The 26,238-nt window shown below is 33.5% G+C and overlaps 1 protein-coding gene across 1 annotated transcript in view; it reads right to left on the reverse strand.

Moving 5' to 3' along the window:
- LOC150096732 (transcription initiation factor TFIID subunit 12-like) overlaps positions 1-26,238 on the reverse strand; it is a 77,496-nt gene that overhangs the window by 24,734 nt on the left and 26,524 nt on the right. Inside the window, exons 3-4 of the mRNA XM_090408579.1 lie at positions 19,037-19,258; positions 1,970-2,047 (exon numbers count right to left, since the gene is read on the reverse strand). Coding sequence (XP_090264705.1) covers positions 1,970-2,047; positions 19,037-19,258 — 300 coding nt within the window. The remainder of the gene's footprint in view (positions 1-1,969; positions 2,048-19,036; positions 19,259-26,238) is intronic.

The following is a 26,238-nucleotide window of genomic DNA, read 5'->3' on the forward strand; positions in this document are numbered from 1 at the left end:
GTCGTCTTATACAACCGACATATATACCATCTCTCAAAATGCTCAAGTATTTATTCAATTTCCCCCTCTTCTCAACCATCTTTATATGTTATTTCAGGATGAACAGATTTTGCTGGAATTTAGTATTTATAATCTTTACTAAAATTTGTCTGCCAATTAGTGTTCGATGGAACAGTTTATGAGTTTTAATTCAAACTACACAACTGAGATGGAATTTGACATATCAGGAAAAAAAAAAAAAAACAGGTGATGTTTTCACTAATACTTTCAAGTCTTAGTGACTGGTTGGTTCCATTTTCTGCAAGGAACATTCAAAGCACATAGTTATGGCATTCTTTAAAAAAAAAAAATGTTACTGCTATCCATAACTGAATTATAGAAAAGTAAGTATTGTTTTATTTTATACTGACAATTCCAATTATCATACTTGAAGTAATGAAATTTTTACCCCCCACCCCATTTTTAAGTAAAAGAATATGTACAAAGAAACAAACATCAGAAGACTATATCATAGGGTTTTAATCTTAGATGTCAATAGCATTGCCATGTAAGATGGAAATATTCAACTTAGCTCTTTATTTTATTCAGATAATGTTATACTCTTAAATAAATCTTGTATAAGTATGCATAATTCCTTAACTGAATAACTGTCATAACAAATATGACATGAAAACCATCAACTACATTCTGAAGGGAGAATGTATTAGAACTGCTAAAATGCTTTAGCTGTTCTTAAACAATTTTTAGCAAAGATGGAAAATTAAAAATGGAAATAAAGCATTGCTAGAAGTCAAGTGAATAAATTTATATGCAGTAAAGGAGAAATTAGTGAAGAAACTAAAGTAGATAGATATAAACTATCTGAACTATACAAGGCAATGTTCAAAACAATTTCACCTATGAGAACTGCATTAGAACAATTAGGAGAATGAACAGCATCAAGGACAGAATCATATTAAAAATAAAGAAATTAGAAACTTCACACTTAACATTTAAGAATGTATGAGTAGAGCTAATATCTAAGGCAGTATGGTCACTTAAACAGAATGGGAGAGGACGGATTAGCAAAATAAGTGTTTGATACCAGGATGGTAGGAAAAAGATCCAAAGGAAGACCAAGATCTAAGTGGACCGATTAAGTGCCTGAGAACACCAAAATATAAGAACAGAAAATACCGGATTCCTGACAGATAACATGGAGGAAAACTATCGACAGTTTAGTAATAATGTAAGCTTATGTAATTATAGTATCAAATACACACACCTTGATTATCAGAAATTTGATGAGTTCTGACTATTCTACTTTATTATTTTACTAGCTTTTTTTTTTGTTAGAGTTCCTTTCTGATAAAAAGGTGAGATCATATTCAACTGCAAGTTATTTTGTAGTCCTCCCAATAAAAAAGGCTGAACTAGAATAGTTACTTTAGTAATTCTATTATAGTATATATATATTATCTGTTATAGGTAAATTTTTACATATTTAATTTTATTACTGGTAATACCATTCGTTGAGGCAATTATACCAAGCTGTCAGAAATGTTATGAAATGATCACACACTAGTCTGCTGACAAACTAAACAGGATAATGCCCTCTTGGGATACAATGCTTCATAAATTGCTCCTGCTAGTAAGTACAATTATAACATGCAACACTCAGAAAAATACTCTCAAAATGAAAAATAGATTTTACACTTATGCTATCATTTCTTAGCAGAAAATATTACAATATTAATGAATGCAAAAGGCCTAAAAATTAATTGTAATGTAATGAAAAAAAGAATTTTTTTATACTATATTTGAGTGGAATTATTGACATTAAATAAAAATGGCTAGATATTAAAGCAGTCATGCTTGTGTTTTTAAGTGCTCGCTACTGAATAAGCCTGGAAGTGAGGACTGGACATCCAATCCTCAAATTCCTGCTAATTTACATAATAGTACCTGAAGTTTCAAATTTTGTACTTACCTCTTCAACTTCACTATCAAGAACAATATTAGAATCCACATTCTGCACCAAATCGGTCAGTTTTTGTTTAGATAGAATCTATAAGCAAAATGTTTTCCATCAATTACACAAAAAAAAATGTAACAAAAATGGATTTATATTACATTAAGTTCTGCTCTGGTACAATATAGAATACGTTAAACTAAGTTTATTTATAAAGATTTTTTATCTATGACTTATGATGATGCAAGATCAAGAGTTTACACTGAACAAATCTTAAGAAACATACAAGATTAAATTTTCATTAAATTAGTGACAGTCAAACAACACTAGCAATAATCAAAACAGAACATGTACAGTTTCATTTGTAGTGAAACTGTACATGTTTTAAAAAAAAAAGTTCCTGTTTCATTTGTAGTGAACAACCACAAACATGAATAATCACAATATCTATAGTAGTGGATAAGAGAAGAAAGAATATGTTTCTGATAAATATTGCTAAGAATAATGTTACAAGTCATCAGACTAACTTGTATAGATGAAATCTGCTTATCTTAGATAACACCCTTAACAAAAAGAATTTGAATACCAGACATTGTGCAACTCATTAAGTTACTTATAAATGTAATTTTTGTTTGATAGATTCATAAACAGAGAAAAATCAAGTTTATGAGTGATCCTTAAGTGCTATTAGTACTGACACTGAAAATTTATTTTCAGATGCATTAAACATACCCTAGGCATATGACATGTTAGGTTACAGACCACCGTTGCATAGCAAATTTTGTAGTATAGTGAATCAGTGCCTTCCCTCCCAAATTCTCTCAACTTTTTTAAGAAGTCATATATGTGAATGTAAATGACAAAGCATTACTTTATATCAATTATGCAAACAAAAAATTTAGAATAATTTTTGTAAATGATAGTTATTCTGAATAACTAGGCTTGCCAACCAGTTTGATCAATCAACACCATTAAAAGTTTTTCCATTTCAGCGATAAGATGTCACATTTATGAATAACTGCAGGATTAACTAGTGTAACACTTTTCCCTTTATCTTTGCTTTTAACAACAGTAGCACAAGGAAAGTTTAACTTATTGTCTAAGTGTCTGATAACACCAGTCACTAAATTTAACGATTTTAATGTTAGCATTTAATGTCATAGGGTTATGCATTTCTTTTCATTGGAAGCAACAGTACCTTTACTTTGAATTTTATCTATTAACAACAATAAAATAAAATAGTTATAAACAGTTTATAATTCACAGCAAAACACCATAACTCACAGATATGTAGTGAGCAACAATGTTGTAAACCAACTATTTGCAAAAACTATATGTCAGATTGTAAAGCGGGGTATTATTGTAGTTAGCTGGTTTATAAATCTCATCTGTTATGAAAAAAAAAAAAGGCTTGATTTTGATTTAAGCAGTGTTCTTAAAAAAAAAAGCCTGAATAAATAAACCAAATTACAAGCTAATTTTTCTTAAGAAAGAAAGGAAAACAGGGAGATGCATCTATAGTTTTATTTCAGAGATCAGCTTTTTTTAAAGATAACTGTTTAAAGTATGGGTAGCACCACTGCCTGCTCAGCAGTCGCATAAAAGTTTTGGTGGTTGGGTGGAATGCAGCAGCAGTATGATAGATTTGTGTAAATCTAGACCAAGGTTGGGAGACTTTTTTAAGTGTGCATGCCAAAATCTTTGATGCAAAATTTTTTCACGTGCCAACTGAAATTTTGGGGAACATATTATTTGGTTCTTAAGTATTGGGAAGACCTTTTTAAATAATCAAAAATCACACTAGAATGATAAAATCAAAGAATATTGTAAGAGTGATTATTGTAACTCATGTAAGATTGATGGAATTTTTACTTAAAAGTCCTACCCTGTTGATAGCGTGAATATTTTTTATTTTGCATTTGTGTAATTCAAGCTGCCATATAAAGCCGCACAATTTTTAACATCAGCAAGAGTAAACAATAATTCTGATTTTTATTTTATTTTTTTATTTTTTATAAAGATCAGTCAGACAAGTTTTTTCAATATATTGCAGTGCACAATCTCAATCATTTTACTTGTCTAAAGCACAATAAAAGAAAATAAAATTAAAGATATAATTTTATTACTTCTTAATCCCTTAAGAGTAACACATAAAAATTACAAAAAAAATAAATTATTTTACCCATATAATATAATAAACAGAAATTAATCTTTACCATTTTTAGCAGAAAACATCAAAATAAAACTAGAGAAAGAAAAATAGTGGAAGTTTATTTATTTAGCATCATTTAGACTTCTGCTGTTGCTGCATCACTAATGATAGATAATTTATATCAGGTTTATATTTTGTAACCTGTAGAGATATGCATGTGCTACTAGTTTCATCTATAAGGCTACTCCTGTTACGAGACTTAATAAAGTTCATCATTAAGAACAATGATTCACAAGTAGATGCAAAAATGGATAATAATGCTGTTGCATGGGTTTTTAAACATACAAAAATTTCGGGAATAGCATTCCAAGTTCTTAGTACCTCTTTTTTCATTTTCAATATTTTCCAAGTCAACTCTAAGATCAACAAATTTCTGCTTCCAAATTGAGCTACTTTGAAAATCATCCATATTCATCCACAAAAACATCTGCAAGTTTATTTGAAGATGTTTTTGTGTCCTGTAGTTTGAGGTTCAAATCATTTAAATGTTTGCAAAAATCTGCAAAAAACATCAGTTTACAAACCCACACAATGTCATACATTTCTTTATAACACATTTGTTGATTAGTCAAAAAGAGATTTATCTCATCCAGGCATTCAACAAATCGTTTCTGAACAAGACCTCGACTAAGCCAACAAACATTGTTGTACATTACTAGTACTTTGTACACCGAATCCACCTCATTCAATAGATTCTGAAATTTTTATTCAAAGCATGCAGAAATGTAATTAACAACCTTGGTTACTGTTTACATCACTTCTTGAAGTTCCTTTAGGCTAGCTTTTGCACATAAATTCTTCTCATGTAGGATGCAATGAAACCTATCAATGGATGCCCACCATATTTTGCAAACAGATTTACAAATCCTGCTTCCTCAACAATCATGCTGGGAGCACAATCTGTTGTGACGGATAACGCTTTTGAAATATCAATTTGCCAAATAGATAATTCATTCATAACTGCTTTACATATTTTACATTCCAACTTAAGTATCCTATCCTTAATTGTTTTTCTGCTCACAGACAATTCTTTAATGCACTGAATAATTTTTATCTTTTCTGAAAGATTGTCAAAACGTTTCAAGCCATGCTTCTTTAATATACTTCCCATCACCGAGTGATTTTCAATGTTGGGCAATAACTTTCGAAACCTCAAAACTAACAGCAACTAAGTTGGAACTAGGCCTACCTGAAATAAATTTCATCAACGTATCAAACTAATTTTTTGTCTTGCTCAGTTCAAGAAATTAATTCTCTGTTCTTGCTTACTTTTATTACTTAATTTCTTATGAAGTTTCAAAACATCTCTTTAGAAGAAGTCTTACAAACAACTGATTCAGAACATAAAATGCATAATGCTTTCTTATTTTTCCTAATCATGCTAAATTTTTCAGTCCAGTATTTTTTAATTTGTCTAATATCCTTTTCATTTGAATGTCTTTGCTGGTGGTTGTGACATTCTGCTCAATCTGTAAAGCAGGAAGCAAATAAATAAATAAATCTATCTACCCTATATATAATATATATAGGTGTGTGTGTGTGTGTGTGTGTGTGTGTGTGTGTGTGTGTGTGTGTGTGTTAAAGATGCCAAGCTATTTTAAACTTGGTTTTACTCCATTTCCCAAGTAAGCAAACAGACAAATGAGTCAAGTTTGCGCCTGCACGTATTGCGAGTGTAGCTGACCCTCAAAGTAGTGCAAGTCAAGGCAACTCATGGTAAAAGTAGAATAAGCTCTGATCATTATTCTTAATATTTACCCTTAATGCACAGCCCATCTCCTTGAGGAGATGTATGATGCTATGTATTAAAGGCAAGGGGCATCAAAGCTCATTCTACTTTTACCATGAGTTGCCTTGACTTGCACTACTTTGAGGGTCAGCTAGACTCTCAATACGTGCAGGCGCAAACTTGACTTATTTGTCTGTTTGCTTACTTGGGAAATGGAGTAAAACCAAGTTTAAAATAGCTTGGCATCTTTAACATTTATTATACCCAAAGTAAAATACTTTCTACACACACACACACACGTATAATGATAAGCTTTTTTATGTCATGTTTGTATGTCATTTTTTAAATGTTTTCAAACTCAGGGGCTACCCTGAGTATAGTCTTCAAAATTCGAGTAATCAGAATTCAAGGAGAACTGGCCTACCAGTCCAGAAGACTGAGGGTTGGGCGCTGTAGGTGCCAGGGGACGTAGCCCCTCCTAGTGTGTGCATATATAAAAGAAAGCAATTAAATAATTGCTTTCTTCATACAGCTTTTAATTTTAATGAAAATCGGATTATGGGGTGTAAAAATGTGGACAGAGACATATAGACACTGACAAATTATAATTTGGCCTCGGAAAATCTCATAATCACTCTTTGCATATACCAACTAAGTTTAAGCAAACCAAAAATTAGTACAATTATAAGCCAACCTACACACATGCAAATGAAAAAGGGTACGCAGGCAATCTAATCATGTGCAGATAACACTTCATAATCCTGAATATTGATAATACATTTCATATAGCTTTAAAAATAACTTTCTGTATTTACACAAATATAACTCGCATCCCCTGATTTTACTTTACGAAAAAAGAAATTGAAAAGTTTTGCGTATACCTCGCAAAGAGAAGGGCCACTACCCACACCAGTTCCAACCTTTATTGAGGTCTTATCGGTGGGAGCCAGACTCAGAGGTGGTGATACTAAAGTGGAAGTAATGCAGAAGTCATATCACCATATACCAGTTGCCAAAAGGTGTCAGCACCTTAGTATTAAAATTGTCTGGATTAGAGAAAGTTGATGGAAGTTTTTATTGCACTTGGCTGTGCTACCAATTATATATTTGGTTTAATCCTTTATCCAAGTGTAAGCAAACAAAGTTTGCACCTAAAGTATTTTCAGGACTGGGGCAACTCATGGTAAAGGTGGATCAAGTTCTGATCACCTGCCTTAGTATCTCCCATAATGCAAAGCACATCTCCTTTCGGAGATGTATAGTGCTATGCATTAAGGGAAGGGACACTACCCAGACTAGTTTCGACCGTTAGTGAGATCTCATCAGTGTGAGCCAGACCCAGAGGTGGTGATACTAAGGTGAAAGTAATGCAGAAGTCATATCACCATATACCAGTTGTCAAAAGGTGTCAACACCTTATTATTTTTCTCTGGATTAGAGAAAATTGATGGAAGTCTTTTTTCCAGAACTTACTCCACCTTTACGAGTTTCCCCAGCCCTGAAAATACTTCAGATGCAAACTTTGTTTGATTATGCTTGGATAAAGGATTAAACCAAATATATAATTGGTAGCATAGCCAAGAGAAAAAAAAAAATCATGCTCTTAACATCCTACACCAAATTGATTGGAAAGGTACCTATTCCTTACATCATATAAAAACTTGATATGAATGGAAATTCAAGGAAGCCAATGAAATTTTGATCAAATACTAATCTAAACAATAATGATGGCATAAAAATTCCAAGAATGTGGACTTGATGTAATTCAACCCACAGCATAAGTTCTTTCAAGTTCTCCAGCAAACTCTTACTTTAAGACTAAGCAATAATATCTGTCCTTATTGGCCACCATCTATATTATTTTTGTTCTAATTATTGTGAGTAACAAGCTCTCACATAAGTGAGAGCTCATTGCTCTCTAGCTTAGTACATCTTTTAATGATTTGTAACCATATAACAGGACTCTAGCTTTGATTTTGTAAGTTCTGTTTGTTTTTTCCCACCAGGTCAGGCCAGTAGTGTTAAAAGACTGACAAAATTAGAGCGACTTTAGCATGCCATGTAGATTGTGATGTAGCTTGTTTTTTTGTATATATGTGTATACTCCAGATGACCTCGACATGAAGGTCGAAATGTCAGCGATTATTTTGGTTTATATTAAACTGAAGTTTTACTATAACACGGTAGTTGTTTCCATAATTTTTTAATAATGAAAGCTTCGTATAATAAATATCAGTAGTATAAAGAACACATGCTTACTACATTAGCATAAAGTTTAATTCTCTAAGTAGCAGCTAAAAGAAGATTAACAAAGCATACCCCAGCTCCACTCTACCTTACTTGTTATTACTATGCTGCTGATCTGATTTCCTGAGCATGTGACTTTAGCATACCATGTAGATTACGACATAGCTCAGTTTTTTTTTGTATATATGTCTATACTATCCAGATGACCTTGATGTGTGTGAAGCCAAATGTGTATTTTATCACATTTGGCATTGAAGTCTCCTCTGCATACTGTCATCTTTTAGTCAACCTCTAATTCTCTGTAACTGGGTGGCCAGTTCTCTCTCTCTCTCTCGTTGATTGGTACACATCGTGGTCGTTAATTTCCTCTCTTCAGACTTACCCCAGCAATGCAGAAGTATCTCAGAGCCTTGTTCTATCACCTGTCCTTTCTCTTATAAATGATCTCCTCTCCCTGACCAATTCCTACCATAGTTTTTCTACTGATAATACATTCCATTTCTGCAGCCCATTCAACAAACTTCACAGTATCCAAACATCCCAAGCTTCTTCCTGATCTTCAACACACAGTGCCTTTAAACATGAACTCAGATATTCTTTGATATGGTGAGAAATAACTGTTACCCTCAAATGCTACAAATTCAGTTTTTTTTTTTTTTTTAAATGCTAAAAGACTCTTAATTTACCTTCTCTTACCTTTGACAAGAAATCATTATAAAAGACCAGATCTTAATTTTGTACAGAGGATTTGAAATTGGAAGCGATCACTATTTAGTCTTGAGCAGGATAAAATTGAATTTCATATTGAAAAGAATAACATGTAAGAAAGTTTTAAAGCAAATAAAAGTTGAGCAGCTCTCAGATGTGAACTGTAGACTAAAATACAGAAAGATTATTGAAAAGAAAATGAAAGAGTTTGAGAACAGGAATCAAACCTTAGAGATTCAGTGGCAAACTCTGAAGAAAACATTGATTCTGCCAGAGAGGCATGTGGTGAGGTTATCTGTAAGGATAAAAAAAATCAGAACTCCCTGGTGGACACAGGAAGTTAAAGAGGCAGTGAAGGAAAAGAAGAAAGCATACCAAAAGTTCCTGTCAAATAAGTCGGCTTATGCTCTTAGAGAATATAGAGACAAATGCAAGAATGCTAAACACTGTGTAAAACTAGCTAAACAAAAGTCATGGGAGGACTTTGGCAAGAATACAGAAAATAAATATCAAGAAGGTGGCAAAATATTCTGGAGGTTGTTGAAGAAGCTTAGGAATGGAGGAAAGAGTGCTGTAAAAGGAGTTAGAGATGATAAAGGTGACATGAAAACGGGAGAAAAATATATCCTTGAAGTATGGAGTAATTACTTTGAAAAACTGCTAAATGAAACAAGCAGTGATGATAGCACAGTGATAAAAAACACTGACCAGGCATGCAGTCAGGTATACATATCCATACCTGAAGTAGAAAAAGCCATCAAAGGCTTGAAATGTGGAAAGGCAGCAGGAGTAGATGATATTCGACCAGAAATGCTGAAGTATGGTGGTATAAAAGTCTTACAGTGGCTGCACTGCATAGTTCAGAAAGCCTGGACTGAGGGACGAATTCCCGATGATTGGAGTAGAGCTCTCATAGTACCCATATATAAAAAGGGAAATAAAACTGAATGTGAGAATTACAGAGGTATTTCCCTACTGAGTGTTCCTGGCAAGATCTATGCAAGTATACTTGAGAAACGGTTGAGAAGAATTGTGGAAGAAAAGCTTGGTGAAGAACAAGCTGGATTCAGGCCAAATAGAGGCTGTCAGGATCAGATCTTCACTTTACGACAAATAGTTGAGAAAGCATGGGAATATAACAAAGATCTGTATTTAAGTTTTGTCAATTTGGAAAAGGCATACGACAAGGTGCCAAGAGAGAAGCTATTCAATAAGCTGCAGTTATATGGTGTCAATGGGGCATTATATCAAGCAATACTTAGTCTTTATTTGAGTTGTAAGTCAGCAGTTAGAATTGAAGTACAAGAAGATGGTTTAATGTTAAATCTGGTGTGAGACAAGGATGTACATTATGAAGGAAAGTGGTATTAAACCTGATATCAAAATTGGAGATGTTAATGTCAGCTCTTTGCTTTATGCGGATGATGTTATACTTCTAAATAAATCCACTACAAGTCTGCAAGATTCTCTGACTAAATTGAATAGCTGTTGTAATAGATATGGTATGAAGGTCAGCAATAAAAAGACAAAGACAATGAAAATAGGCAGAATCATTGAAAATGTCAACTGTGTTGTGAATGGAGAACCTGTGGAACAAGTAAAACATTTCAGTTACTTAGGCACGATTTTTACTGAAGATGGTAAATTAAATATAGAAATAGACAACAGAATCAGCAAAGCTGGTATGGTGGGAAGTCAATTGAATAAATTCATATGGAATAAGAGAGAAATTAGTTGGAACACTAAATTAGCTGTATACAAGACAGTGTTCAAACCAGTTTTAACTTATGGATCTGAGAGCTGGGTCAGAAGTAAAACGCTTGACCAAAGACTAGAGACCACAGATATGAGAGTCCTGAGAAAGATTAGAGGCGTGAACAGATGGCATCAATGGCAATATGATATTAAAAATGAGGATATTAGGAAAGAACTTGACATTGTCAGCATCCAGGAATGCGTTAGCAGAGCTAATCTCAGGTGGTATGGTCACTTAAATAGAATGGGAGAGGAAAGATTAGCAAAACAAGTGTTCTCTGCCAGGTTGGCAGGAAAATGACCCAGAGGAAGACCAAGATATAGGTGGATTGATACGGTACAAAGTGCGTTAGACGATAGAAATATAAGATCTGATAATGTTGGAGTCTTGACAAGTAACAGACTGATTTGGAGGAAAATTGTAGATAGGAAGTTAGTAATGATGTAAATTTTTCATGTAGTACTGTCATATCCTGTACACCCCTTGAGGGTACATGGCAGGAATTTGATGATGATGAGATCTTAATTCTTAAACTAGCATTTACTTCAAGTGTGTCTTGACACAAACATCATGTCATTTGCTTATTCAGTCTCTACAAAATTCTATCTTCTTAAAATCAAACTTGATACTTTTCATCTACCCACAACTTACTTTGTACAAATCTCAAATCCACCAAATATTAGAATAGTGCTCCCATGTTTGGGATGGTGCACCAAGGACCTTTGCAGAAATTCTCGATGCTGCACATAGTTCAGTAATTTCCCCTTTACTGACTTCACCTTAACTGACTGCTCTACTGACTTGCATCTCATTACTCTGGGGTTTCACTAATCTTGTTAATCACCATTATGGCCATGACATGTACAGCCATCATGTAAAACATGGATGCAAACTGTACCGAAGAAACAGAAATACCACTGCAAGAAATACGGAATGTCCGAACTAGGCTAGAGATATCCAAAAACAACAACATAATGCAAAAACCACTCATTATATTTTCTCAAACTAAAGCTCAGTGGCTTTAGTTTGAGTGGCTGCCTAGATCTCTGTATATGACTCCATTGGACATTTTTTTCATGGGGCTTTATTAAAGACTGTGTCCCTGAGAAAAGTTCGAGATTTGGATGATTTGAAACAACGTATGTTGCAGCAGTTGCTCTAATAATGCCTTAGATGAAGGAAAACACTTGGCAAGAACTTGAGTATCGTTTTGACATCTGTCAAGCTACAAAAGATGCCCACACTGAACTTTACTTACCTTCTTAAAAACTTGGTGACTCTGTAAAATAACAAAAAATTGTTTGAATAAACCTTATAGATACTGAGATATATGGTTACTGAGTATAAGAGATGTTGGGCAGCTACTGCTCACGTTTTGAAACATGAGCAATAGCTGAGGTTTCTGTGGTTAGTTAAGAAGTTCAATCGAATTATTTCGGTTTTGTGACCACATTTTTATTAAAAAAGACTGTTTTTAAAACTAAACAAGTACTAAAAAACAAACCCGACAAGTTTCATTAGACGTCAGACTAACATCTTCAGGGATAAAGAGAACTAACAGTTTAAAGCACAAACTATAAAATATTACGAAAAACAAGTTCATTTGTTGGTATTATGAACATCAAAAAAAGTTCGTTATAAAACCGAATAACAGATCTATACAACCGTTAATACGTGTTAGCTGGAAACAATGCTATTTGATGTCGCGCTCTGTGGTTCACTTTCACTCTGTCCGAGGTCTGAACTAGGTAAATTTTTGATAAACGCTGACCAAACTTGATTTAAAATCAAACCTTGATTTTTGTTGCATTGCATAGGAATTAGGTTTGTTTTTTAGTACTTGTTTAGTTTTAAAAAGTATTTTTTAATAAAAATGTGGTCACAAAACCGAAATAATTCAAATGAGCAATAGCTACCCAATATCCTTTTAAGTATAACTTCAAACCCAAAGAACCTACTTTTCCCTTTTATTCCTTCTACTCTACTCTCCACAACAGCCCCTTCCTTGCAAAATGTTTCCAACAACTACAATCTCAGCTCTTCAAGAAAAAAAAAAAAACCTCAGATTTCTTTCCAGGAGGATGGTGGGATTAATGGTGTCATTGCATGAGATTTGCTAATTTGCTTTCAGTGGAAAAATTCTTATATTCTTAGCCTAGATGGTGCTCAAACTTGGACTTTGAGACCAAAGAATGACACTGTTACTAAATAATATATTAATTATTTAAATATATATTAATTTGAACTCGCATCAATATAATCTTAGTATTTATGTACAGGAGTTGTGTATACAGAATGACAAGCAGGGCTCCAGAAATACCACTTAAATACTGGTCACAAAAAATTTTACTTCCCTTTAGTGTGAATTACAGTAACACACATGCACTGTTTCAATTTCAGCAACAAACAGAAAATCTCTAATAGAATTTTAAAAATATCAAAACAGCTAAATTCAAATCATGTGCAATAATTCTTAACTGAGTTAAATTTTTTTCAATAGCCAATTCAATTACTATTAAAAAGTTTTTTCACTTGGTTATACTATAAATTAAAGATGCCAAGAAATTATATGCCTGATTTCATCCTTTATCCAAGTGTAAGCAAACAAAGTTTGTACATGAAGTATTTTCATAGTTTGCATGTGAAGTAACTTCATGACCAGGCTACTTGTATATAGAAACAAATGACTTCACATCAATTGCCTTAGTATCCAATAATGCAAGGCACATTCTTATGGACATGCATAATGCTATGCATTATGAGAAGGGCCATTACCCAGACCAGTTTTGATCTTCATCAAGGTCTCATCAGTGGGAGCCAGACCCAGAAGTGATACCAAGGTTGAAGTAATGCAGAAGTCATATTTCCATATACAAGTAGTCAAAAGGTGTCACCTTATTACTAAAATACTCTAGATTACAGATAGTTGTTGAAAAGTTTTTCCACTTGGTTATACAAGGGTGATCTGAAAAGTTCTTGGCCTAACAATGAAAAAAAAATTTACAATTTCAAAATTATTTTTATTTTTCAACATACTCTCCCTTAAGACTAATACATTTATTCCAGCAATGCTCCAACACCATTATCCCATTCTTATAATGGTTCTCAGTAAGATCTGCAAAATACCTCTCTACAGCTGCAATCACGTCTTAATTTGAAGAAAAACGCTGACCAGCGAGGAAGTGTTTTAGTTTTGGGAAGAGACAAGTCAGAGGGAGCCAAATCTGGGGAATAGTGTGAATGTTCCAACAATTCATAGTGCAGATACTTTAATTTTCAGGTGCATTTGTCCTGATGAAAGATGACTTTTTTCTTTTGCAAACCAGGTCTGTTCTCACAAATTTTTTTGTCTAGTCTGAGTTAAGAGATCAGAATAATATTCCCTGGTTACTGTTTTACCCTTTTCAAGATAATTAATAAACAACATGCCTTTAGCATCCCAAAACACTGATGCCATGACCTTTCCTGTTGATGGAACTGACTGCTTCTTTGGCACTGAACAACCAGCTTCTGTCCACTGTTTTGACTGCTGTTTAGAATTCTGGTGTGTAATGGTAAATCCAAGTCTCATACATAGTAATAAATCAACACACAAAATCAGTTTTATTCTTGTTAAAACGCTGCAAGCACTGTTCAGAGATTTTCATGAGAGTGCGTTTTTGATCTGTGGTGAACAAGTTCAGCACTCATCTTGCACAAAGCTTTTTTTATATGCAATTCTTCATGCAAAATATATCGTACACGTTCTTTTGAAATGCCTATAGTCTCAGCAATTTCACGCACTTTGACTCACCAATCATCCAATACCATATCATGCACTCGATCAATGATTTCTGGTGTTGTTACACTTTTTGGATAATTTTCAAGGCTGGTACGGCCACGTTTAAACTCGCAGCCCATTTCTTAATTGTTGAAAACGAAGGAGAAGACTGCCCATAAACTTTTATGAACTTCAAATTAATTTCTTTTGGCGTTAAACCTTCTTTTACAAAGAGTTTTATAACCGCACGATACTCAGTTTTATCTATTTCGAGGGATACACACACTTTTGTTTCATACAGCTGTATAAAATAAACTACTTGATGGAATGACTTGAAATTTCACATGGATGCTTAGGACAGACGTACCAACTTAGAAAAAAGAATCTTGCTGATAGTGTTGCCATCCAGGGTCGAGGCCAAAAACTTTTCAAACCACCCTCGTACTATAAATTAATGATGCCAAAAAATTATATGCTTGGTCCGTAAGGATATGCACTCTGCAATATGGGATAATAAGGCAACTGATGTGAAGTCACCAGCCTCTATGTACAAGTAGCGCAGTCGTGAACCAGGCATATAATTTCTTGGCATCTTTCATTCAATTACTAGTCTTCAGTGACAAGAAGAGCTTAGTCACTTCACTCTCTCTCTCATCTATTGAAGCATAATGCATCTGAGTTTTGAAAAGGAAATATGTAAACAAATGCCACTTCCAATATTTGTCAGTGCATCTTATACAATGGACAGGTTTCTCGTTTGAAGAAGAAACATCTAGAAGAAGACTCTCTAATGGAGTCTTTGATTTCCTTAACCAAGTTTGTTTGATGACAGCAACAGTAACTGACAAATTCTTTACATTTCATGCCATTTTACTACCAAGGCCATAAGTTTTTGAAGAAAGTAAATGGTTTATTGAATTTAGCTTTATAATAGTCTGTATTAAAAAGGCACTTGAGGTGTTCGTACATTTTAGAATACATCTTTCTTTGGAAAGCACTTAAAGATGTAGGACAATTTCCTGCCAAGTCTATGTCATAGCATTTTTTGTTTAATCAAATGCCTCATGAAACCCAATTGTCTCCACTTTAAAAAGGACAAAAAAAAAAGCCTGCAGTAATTTCTATAAGCAATTCCAGGATATGTTTTATGTTTCAATTTAAACTTCATCTTTTTAGCACAATCACTTGAATTCCATGAACCATGGGTCTTGCAATTAAAGCACACCTTGATTGCTTACACTGAAAACACAACATAACTTTTCTCTAGCATTTTTAGTATATTCTGAACCCATTACTTTTGTCTTCAGGTTTGCACTTCCCAATACTATAAATTGCAGTTTGCATTTCCTTTCATTGTTGTCCATAATAAAAGATGAATTTATATAAATTATCCATAAAAATAATTCAACAACAAAAAAAAAGCTTATAAAAACAACAGAAAATAGTCAACAACTGCAATGTAGTCAGCTATCTTTTCATGACATGATATGAATAAAGTGAACCAGTCTTCAACTTGTCTCTGCAAGGGAACTTTTTTTTTTTTATATTTTAAATGATATCTCTTTTATAAGAATGGTGATGACTTATATGTTATGAAAAATAAAATGTTTGAGAATATGTGACTATTTCAAAATTAGCCTGTGGACTCGGCAGGTTTTAGTTTATAAGAGGGCAGGCGATAAATAGTGCCATCTATTGTCATACACATACTGGCCACTGAATTAGAAACCTTTATATAAGCAGATGTACATAAACATCACTTACACAGCACATATGCAAAATACTTAGTCACATGTATCATGTGTTCTGGGCAGCTATGTAAAAATGCTGCTAGTCAGTAATCGTCAATAGTGTTGATCACAATGGGAAAAAAAGAGGATCTTTTGGAGTTTGATAAAGGGCTTATGGTGGGTGCCTGTCTGGCCAGAGCCAGGATTTTGAAAACAGCAGAGCAGACTGGTTTCTCAAAAGGCAGGCTATCCCAGGTATTTAAGTATATACAATGATCCTGACAGACTGTCTTCAAAAAAGGCTTGTACAGACAAACAGAACTTCTTATGTGCAGCAATTGGCTGAAACATTTTAGGAGAGGTATCCCCAACCCATATCTCACCAAACCATATGCAGGGAATTAAAGAGGATTGGTATTGGCAGTCAAGTTTGTCTACAGTGGTGTCAGTGGTGGAGAAAGATGATTTCATCATCAAATTCCTGATATGTATCCTCAAGGGATACACAGGATACTATGATAGTTCAACATGAAAAGTTTAACTTCTTATCTACAAGTTTCTTCCAAACTAGCCTGTTATCTGTTAGGGCCCACAATATTGTTAGATCTCATATTTAGGTCTTCTATGGTACTTCTAAATGCATCAATCTAACTAGCCATTGGTCTTACTCTGGGTCATTTTCCTGCCATCAAATCTATTTTGCTAACCTTTTCTCACCAATTCTGCTTAAATGACTACACCATTTGAGATTAACTCTCCATGCACATTGCTGAATGCTAACAATGTCAAGTTTTCTTCTTAATATTGTTTTTAATGATTGTATCATTGATGCAAACCTGTTCAATCTATTTTTTTTTTTTCAGAACACTCATATCTGTAGTCTCTTATCAACTGTTTTATAGATATTTTTATTTTTTCCAGATCTACAACTCTTAAATACTGATCCTTGTTATATTCCCATGATTTCTTGACTATTTGTCATAAAAGTGAAAATCTCATCCTGATACTATTTGGCCTCAACCAAGCTTGTTCTTCTCCAAGTTTACCTCCCACAAGTTTTCTAAGCATCTTATGTATGCTTGTGTAAATCTTACCTGGAATGCTCAGTACAGAAATTCTTAATTTTCATATCATTTTATCCTCCCACCCCCATGTCCTGAATCAGCAGCATGACAATATTGTTAACATCAATAGTCAATGAGATTTATTTTGTCTATGTGAATTTCTGCACATCTTTATACTGGAACATTGTCCCAGTCCATGTCCTAAATAGAAATTCAGCAGCTACTAACCATTATTAACTTTGCTCTTTTCTCTAAATTTTCCAAAACAAGGACTTTTTTTTTTTTTCTGCTAGCTGCCTTCTCTGATGACTAGAAAAAATTTCTCCACTTCTTCCTTAGTTGACTTTCTGTGAGACCATGGGAACAAATAACTCACTATGTCCAATTACATTATTCATATATATTATACTGCTGTTTTAAGGATACTTGTGACATAAGACTGAATGATAAATGCACATAAACACAAGAAAGATATTTAATTAACCAAATATTTCGGTCTGGAAATAGCAGACCATCCTGAGTGGTATTACAGGAACAGTTATAAAAAATACAAGCTAGAATATTAACAATAGATCATTTAAAATAGAACATGTCATGTGATGTTATATCACTTAGTATGAAACGGAATATTTTAAAGTAGAGACATGATTGGAAAAAAAAAAAAAAAAAATTAACGAGTAATCTTGATTAGACTTTCCCAGATTTTTGATATAGATATACAGTCATTACGATTCAGGTTGGGACGATGGAGCAAGGCCTCCACGCTTTCCTTGAACAAACGTTCAAACCTATAACGGGATCTATGTAAGAGGCGAGTCCTGGACAGGATTGAAACTGACCACAGCATCCTTTGGTCCAGGACTCTCCTCTTACATAAATCCCATTATAGGTTTGAACGTTTGTTCAAGGAAAGTGTGGAGGCCTTGCTCCATCGTCCCAACCTGAATCGTAATGACTGTATATCTATATCAAAAATCTGGGAAAGTCTAATCAAGATTACTTTCTTTTTTTTTTTTTTTTTTTTTCAATCATGTCTCTACTTCAAAATATTCTGTTTCATACTTAGTGATATAACATTGTGCGGTGTGTTCTATTTTAAACGATCTATTGTTAATATTCTTGTATTTTTTTATAACTGTTCCTGTAATACCACTGAGGATAGTCTGCTATTTCCAGACCGAAATATTTGGTTAATTAAATATCTTTCTTGTGTTTACGTGCATTTATCATTCACATATTATACTGAGATACATAAATCTAAAATATCTTATGTCGAAATTTATTTTATCCAAACGTCTTTACTGTAGTTGTGTATTTCTTTTTAAATTAAATTGCTGTCTATGTTGAAAGATATATATTTAATATGCATCCTGATTATTACTGCATAAAGCTTTAAAAAGATGGTACCTCAGGAGCTAGGTACATTTGATTACACAGTATATAATAATCAAATCTTTTATTCCTTTACAGTATCCTTTTATATTTCGTGAAAATATGTTTACCACTTTTCAACAATGAAATGAATACCATAAATATTCACATACCAGAAGTATTATCATTAAATACAAATTAGATATATAAATCCAATCAAAAACTGTTACACCATTCATTGAATTGTAACTTCACCTACAGGAAAAATGATAAATTCACTTAAATTTCTGCCATTTTTTTTAGTTCCCTCTCATTGTGTGTGTACAATTATCACCATTATGATTATGACTATCTGAAATCACTATGATAAATTTACTTAGTCAAACTAAATTAATAATACCCCTGTCGTCTAAAGTTAGTCTATCTTCACTTTCTGACAACATACCAGGAATTATAAAAATTACTTCAGTGGAACAAGTTAGCTTTTTTTAAAGAACAATTAAGATACCTCTGTATCCTCCACATCACTAATCGACTCTTGGTTTGCCTCACTACTTGCAGTACCAAGTTTATTGTCTGCAGTCTGCTGGTTCAATTCGCTTTTTATAGTAACTGGTGTTACAGTAAAAATGCCACATGTTGTTGCTGAGGAACCAGCTACACTGCAAGCTGAGGAAGATATAGCAGATAACAGTTGTTTTGGAAGACACCCTAATACTCTATACTTGCTCTGAAAAATGAAAACACATCATAAAACTACTCACTTATAGTAGTTCACAGAACTGTTAATATCTATTCCTAACAAAACTTTAGATGAATTAATTATGATTCCTAGAGATATTTTCATGGTTATTACACATGAACTTGATCTATAATTTAGCTTTGCACCCATCAAAATGCACTGCAGCAGCATCCAGTTTACAAACTCCAAAACTGAAAGGAATAAATTTTTCTTCCTTTTTTCAATAATTCTCTCTATTCTCAATTCTTTTAAAGAGAATGCCTGAAAATTACAAGCATTCTCTTTTATCAAAGATAGTAATCTTCTATCTTCCTAACTATAAATCATCAAGATTAAATTAGATTAAAAATTAACATTCTTATTATAATTTTAATTAGATAATTTTGATGACATGATTAAGTGCCTCATGAGCATAAATTAAGTGTACACAGAATCTGGCTAATGTACCAATTTGAATTATCATTATATTACCGTAACCCTAATATAATGATTGATGCTAAATCTAGGTAGCCAAATGTCTTGTTCTCCAACAAGACTTATTTTCTGGTATTGGTTCAAATTCCACTGCACATGGATGTTTAGAAAAGTAACTGATAGACTTTCATCATTCACTGAGACCACTATCTTGCTTGTGACCTGAAAGAGCATGAAGACACGTTTCAAGATTTGCTAACCCTTGGCCTGTCCAGAATACACATAATATATTTTTTTTGGATGCTAACACTGAGACCATTATCAAAAAACTGCAAACACATGCTTATCCTTCATGTGTCTGTGGCTTGTCTAAACAGTTGACTGTATTGGCTCTCCCACTTATTATTTAGCTAAATAAATATCGTTCAATTCTTCAATATCTCACTGGTCAAACTAGTCTTATATGAAAAAACAGTACTGACTCAAACTTTAAAGGGAAAATTTCTTTACATGTGTTAACTGTTTTTTTTTTAAATATAATATTACTGATGAGATATGTTTTTCAACCTTTCAGAGGCAGAACTGCCATGAGGAAAGTATAGCAATTTGTGGAGCAGCGTTGAGTAAGAGAGCCATTTGTTTATGCCAATCTGAAGCAACTGACATTGCTTTCATAGATTTAGAAAAAGGTATTCAATAATGTATAATGGAACAAACTTTTTCAAATAATTAAGAAATTAGAATAGACTGGAAAGATATAGAAAAATGAAGCACTGCAGAAATAAAGAACGATGTAGTAAGGCAATATTCTGCACCGCCACCCATACTTTTCAACCTGTATATAGAAAATGCAATGAAATTAAAAGAAAGAATAACAGGGTAATTGTAGATGGAGTGCAGATACATATATGCTTATATCAAATCACAAAATAGTAATTAGATGTAAAGAATACTGAACAAGTATAACTGTTCATATATCTTGGAAGAACTATTCAAAAAGAAGGAAGATTAAAGTTGGAAATCCAAAGAAGTATTAAAAAGATCATTTATTATACGAAAAATAAGTCATATGAAAAAGATTTATAAAAACACTTGTTTGGACCATATTCTTATATGTTTATGTGACTTGGATATAAGCAGAAGACTGGAAAAGAAGTCAAGCATTTGAAATGTACTATTGGAGAGTATTGCTAGGAATAAACTGGAGAGAAAGAAAAACTAATGAAGTCCTGCATGAAATAAAACAGCTGAGTATTGAAGAAGAAAATAATAGAAAGAAAGATGAAATTCCTCTGACACATATGAAGACATAACAAATAGATTATAAACGTATCAGAAGGGAAGATACCAGGAAAAAGAACAGGGTGGCCAAAATATACATTTTTAGAGGATTAGATTAATCTAAAGAGATTCTGCTAAAGAGAAAAGTTGAAAATAGGATAACGTGGAAGAGAGAACTCTCCATAGCAATGAGATTAGTGGCATTGTTTATGAGTAAGTACATTCAAGCACTGGTGTGTTTTCTCACACATTTTGTAAATGAGCAGCCAATGACCAATTAAATGGACTGATACTGTCCAATGATTGGAAGCAAATTTTGAGTGATTATTATGGAGATGTCTATAAATTTAGTGTGTGTGTTATTTTTAGTCAACAGAACAATATGAGCGGAAAGTTTCATTGCATAAGATGGTATTGTTAGCTTCTCTAAAAGATCAGTGTAGGATGGTTTCTGCCACTGAGTTGTGCTTTCATTGTCAAAAAATATTACAGCATTATGTTCCACATTGTTAGGCAAAACTGTTCAATAAAAGCTGTTGACATCTGTCACGCAGACCAAAGAACATTAATATTTCTGGTTAACAATCACCTTTCAAACATCTCTGGAACAAGTATATTCAGAAAGTTGTAAGAGTTTGCTTGGAATGAAAAAGGCATCAGAAAATAAAACATCTCTATCATGCAATTTAGGATGCAATGAATATTATTCAAGAGCATATAAATGTTTAACTATTTTTATTCTGTTACCGTTGTTTGTATATCATATACTGATTTTCATAAATTAAGAAATAAAGAAAAATCATAACTCAAAAACTATATAAATTTTTAGGTAAACTGGTGAAAAGCAGTATATGAGATGTGAGAAAAACATCCATAAAACCCGTAAATAAATAGTTTAATTCAGTAACAAATATGTAAATGAAGACAATGGCGAAAACAAGAGGTCAAAATAACTCAGTATGTGGTCGCCCATCACAGCAATAAGTGCTCACAACGATGTTTCATTACTGTTATCAGTGCTTTTTTTTTTTTTTTTTTTTTTTTTTTAACTAGTATATCAAAAAAGAGTACCAGCCCTACTGTTTCCTAAAATAAGCACTGCTTTATAATGGTGTCCAGGAACTCCGTTGATAATAACCATTGCTCATGCAAAGCGCCCCTAAGCCTCTCAAGATTCTGGGGCAGGGTTGAAAGCAGCAGCAGGTCTACCTAGAGCACCCCCAGAGATGCTCAATAAGGTCAAGAGACCTGGCTGTGCTGGCCAGTCCATAAGTACAATAGCCTCTTCTCGAAGATACTAGTCCATGAGCTTCGCTCGATGAGGATTATCACCTTGTAGAATAAACGTCTCCCATATCACACCCACATATAGGGTGTCCCAAAATTCACGCAAAAAGTAATTTTGATAGAAAACACAGGTTTTTAATTAAAAATTGTAATTTCTTATTGATTCATAAAGTATATAGTATAGGGTTATGCATGGAATAGCATATCGGGTAAATGGCCTCCACGGCTTTGCTGGAACATATGCACTGTTTTGTCGAAATTTTCCATGACCGTTTTTGCATAAATGTGGCTGAATTTCGTTGATACAGCGCTCAATTTCCTCCTTCAAGGCATGGGTGGTCGTGGGCTTGTTGGCATAAACCTTAGACTTCAAAAAACCCCAAAGAAAAAAGCCCAACGGTGTTAAGTCCCATGATCTGGGTGGCCAATTCTGATCACCAAAACGGGAAATTACACGACCAGGAAATGGCTTATGCAGTAATTGAATTGTTTCTCCAGCTGTATGGCGTGTGGCACCATCTTGTTGAAACCACATGTCGTCCACATCCATATCTTGCAATTTAGGCACAAAAAACTGGATTATCAAGGCACCATTAACTGTTATTGCCTTACCAGCCGCATTTTCGAAGAAGAATGGACCGATGATGCCTTCAGCCCAAAATCCGCACCAAACAGTGACACGTTGTGGATGCATTTGTTTCTCAACAATCACTCGTGGATTTTCTGAACCCCAAATGCAACAATTTTGTCGATTAACGAAGCTATCAAGATGAAAATGAGCCTCATCGCTGAAGATGATTTTGTTCGAAAAATAAACATCCACTTGTTGTTCCATAATCCATTCAATGAACTCTCTTCGCTGTGTGTGTGGTCAGTAGACTTCAGTTCTTGAGTCAATTGAACTTTGTAAGCATAAAGATGCAAATCTTTCATGAGAATACGCTGTAGAGAGCTTCTCGAAATGCCCAATTCAAGACCACGGTGCCAAACTGATGTTCCTGGACTCTCAGCAGCACTCTCACGAACTGCTTCGATGTTTTCTGTTGAACGACGGCCAGAATGTATAAGATCACTAATTGATCCAGTTTCCTTGAATTTTTTAATTAATCTTTTCACAGTTGATGAAATTAAATCACTATTCCGACCATATTTTGTACGAAAATTGTAAACTGTAGCTGCCAAACTTTCATTATTTTTAAAATATTGCTCAACAATGAAAATTCGTTGTTCTTTTGTGTAGCGCTCCATTTTTAATAACCCTGAACTGTCAGCTGCCTTTTTTTCCTTGTTACCACACAAGTGGCGCTAAATTTAAATCTCGCGTGAATTTTTGGACACACTGTACAAACAGAATCCAGAACCTTGTTTCTAAGTTGCAGCATCATTGTTCTGATCGGAAGTGCATACAGGTCAATGCATTCACTCAATGAGATGTCTCCCCACATCCATCATAAATGTCCCTGGTTCTATCCAGATCAGAGCATGCTTGGTATCACTGTAGAGTAAATCAGGATTCATCTGTAACAATACTGACTCCCCTAGTGGTCTTGGGTTCAGTTGGCATGGAGCCTGGATCATTTTGAACATTCTCTCCTATGGTATGAAGAAAGGGACACAAGACTACCAGTCATCTAGCCAATGTGAGGTCAAATTGTAGCTGATTCAGGGATAGCTCCTGTTTTAGCGAGCAGATTATCAGAGATATCGGTTCACCCACTGCAGTTGTAGCCCACAGTCTTCCTTCACTGTATCTCTGGAATGCCATTTATGACTGTTGAAATTGGTTCCATAGTCTGTGAACAATGGAACAACAACTCACATGCAACCATCTGGCTACTTTTGCCTGACTTTGGTCAGCTTCTAGTTTTATGATGGCTGACCAGCCGAATTCACTGAATAAATGCTTTCTCATTGGATAAATGCTATCCAAGAATTTTACTATCATGTCTTGTTCTCACTACAAACACAAAATGGAAAACCACACCAAAACACCTGCTTTTATGCCATGTCATTTGCATTGCAATTTTTCTCTTTGTTCCTTAATTTATGAAACCAGTATAGGTGGCTCTGATTTTTAAGTTATGCATTTATGTTTGATACTGAAGTAGCATCCCATAAAGAATATGAACCCAGTAGAGTTAATAAATATAATTTTTTAAATTAATATTTAAATTAAGGGGATATTAAATCCCACATAGTTTTAAAACCGAATAAGAAACTCAAAGATTGGAATCAGAGAGTTTCTTGCCGAATATAGTAAACTATAAAGTATCGGCGACCACTGGCATGAGCAAATGCAAGTGAACCTAGCACGTAGTGCAATACCGGAAGTCTCGCAGCAAAGTCAGTAAATTCTGATCGCTATTCTTAGGTATTTTCCATAATGTAAAAACACATTTCCTAGGAAATGTATGCTGTTATTACATTATGGTAGGGAGGTCGCTACCCAGACCGGTTTCAGCCTTTTTTGAGGCTTTATCAGTGAGTAGCTAGACCTAATACCGAAGTGTATAGCAAAAAGAACTTATGTACTCTGCGATGCGAGTTTCCAAACAGATGCAACCATTAAGTTACTTAAGTATAAAGAGCTAATAAGCTTCATTTCGGCAATGAAAACTATTTAAATTAATTTAAAATAAATTTAATTTAAATATTGTTTTCATTGCCGAAATGAAGCTTATTAGCTCTTCATGCTTAAGTAATATTTTTAATTGTTTCCATGTGGCTAATTCTAGCACACCTTTGACAAGTTTTTCCCCAAAATTAACTACATAGCTATTACTTGCCTAAAAATATCTTCTAGCCAAGTTACAACCAAATTCTAGAAGGAATTAGTACTAATGATTCCACATGCATTTAATTGTACTTTGCAAAAAAATGTAACTGCTGCCTCATGTTTGAAGAGCGAATTTCTGGAAATTTTTCCAGAAATTGGATTATACCTATAATGTAAAGCTTTTTTTTTTTAATAAATCAGATGTGTTGACAAAAAAGGAAATATTTCTTCTTAAACTTTTATATTTCTAAAAAAAAAAAAAAAAAGACAACTCCAGTTAAGAAAATATACAATATTGTTATAATAAATTCATAAGAATTAAAAGGAACAGTTTTATAGCTATAATGACTTGAGTTTAGAATAGCATTGATGCCCTGAGTAGAACTTGTCATTAGTTTGCTATATTGAATTCACTAAATAAAAGATACTATTTTTGACAATGAAATTCATAAGGCTGACAGAAACCATGAAAGCACTGATGTGTTAAGGAGCCGATCATCTGAAATTGCAGAATATCTATATATCCAACTTCATGAATATCAGGCTAATTACCATAATTTTGGTAGCATAGCATTTCCTGTGTCTAATCTGACAAGCTAGATAAATGGAAATCCTCCACAAACATGTATTTTATTTTTTTTTAATCCCCAGAAAGGTACTGCATGCATAACTAAAAGCTTTGTAAATCTCCATAAAGAATTTGTTGCACACATGACAAGAGTATTGTTTGTCAGTGTTTACAATTAGCTTTTCTAATCAATCACGCTTATGAAGTAATTATATTAATACCTCTTAAAGATAGATGGCTTAGAATATTTCAAAATTTCAGGAGATTATGCTGCAAGATAATCTTAAAAGAAGCATTATCAAATATGTAGACATTCAGGGTTTGTCATTAAACATTAATAAAAGATTGTGGAAATAGCAAAATGCAGGTCACAGCTGTGATATTACTTATGGCATCAATTTTATCCAGCAGGAAGTCTTGTATACAGAACTAATGGATGAGATAAGTACAATATATGCTTGAAACAATTTCAAAGATGTCAATTTTAATAATTTTGCATTTCTCCTTGAGACTTTTCTTGAGACATTCAACATCTCAAGAAAAGGTATTCAATTTTGAACTAAAATGATATAGTTACATAACTTGATATTCAATATAGTATGTTACATGAACAATTTCATTCTAGCCAATCATTTACAAACT

Source organism: Typopeltis vanoorti, chromosome 18 (genome assembly GCF_054136105.1).
Source record: "Typopeltis vanoorti isolate ZY-2024b chromosome 18, IOZ_Tvanoo_1.0, whole genome shotgun sequence".
Taxonomy (NCBI): Eukaryota; Metazoa; Arthropoda; class Arachnida; order Uropygi; family Thelyphonidae; genus Typopeltis; species Typopeltis vanoorti.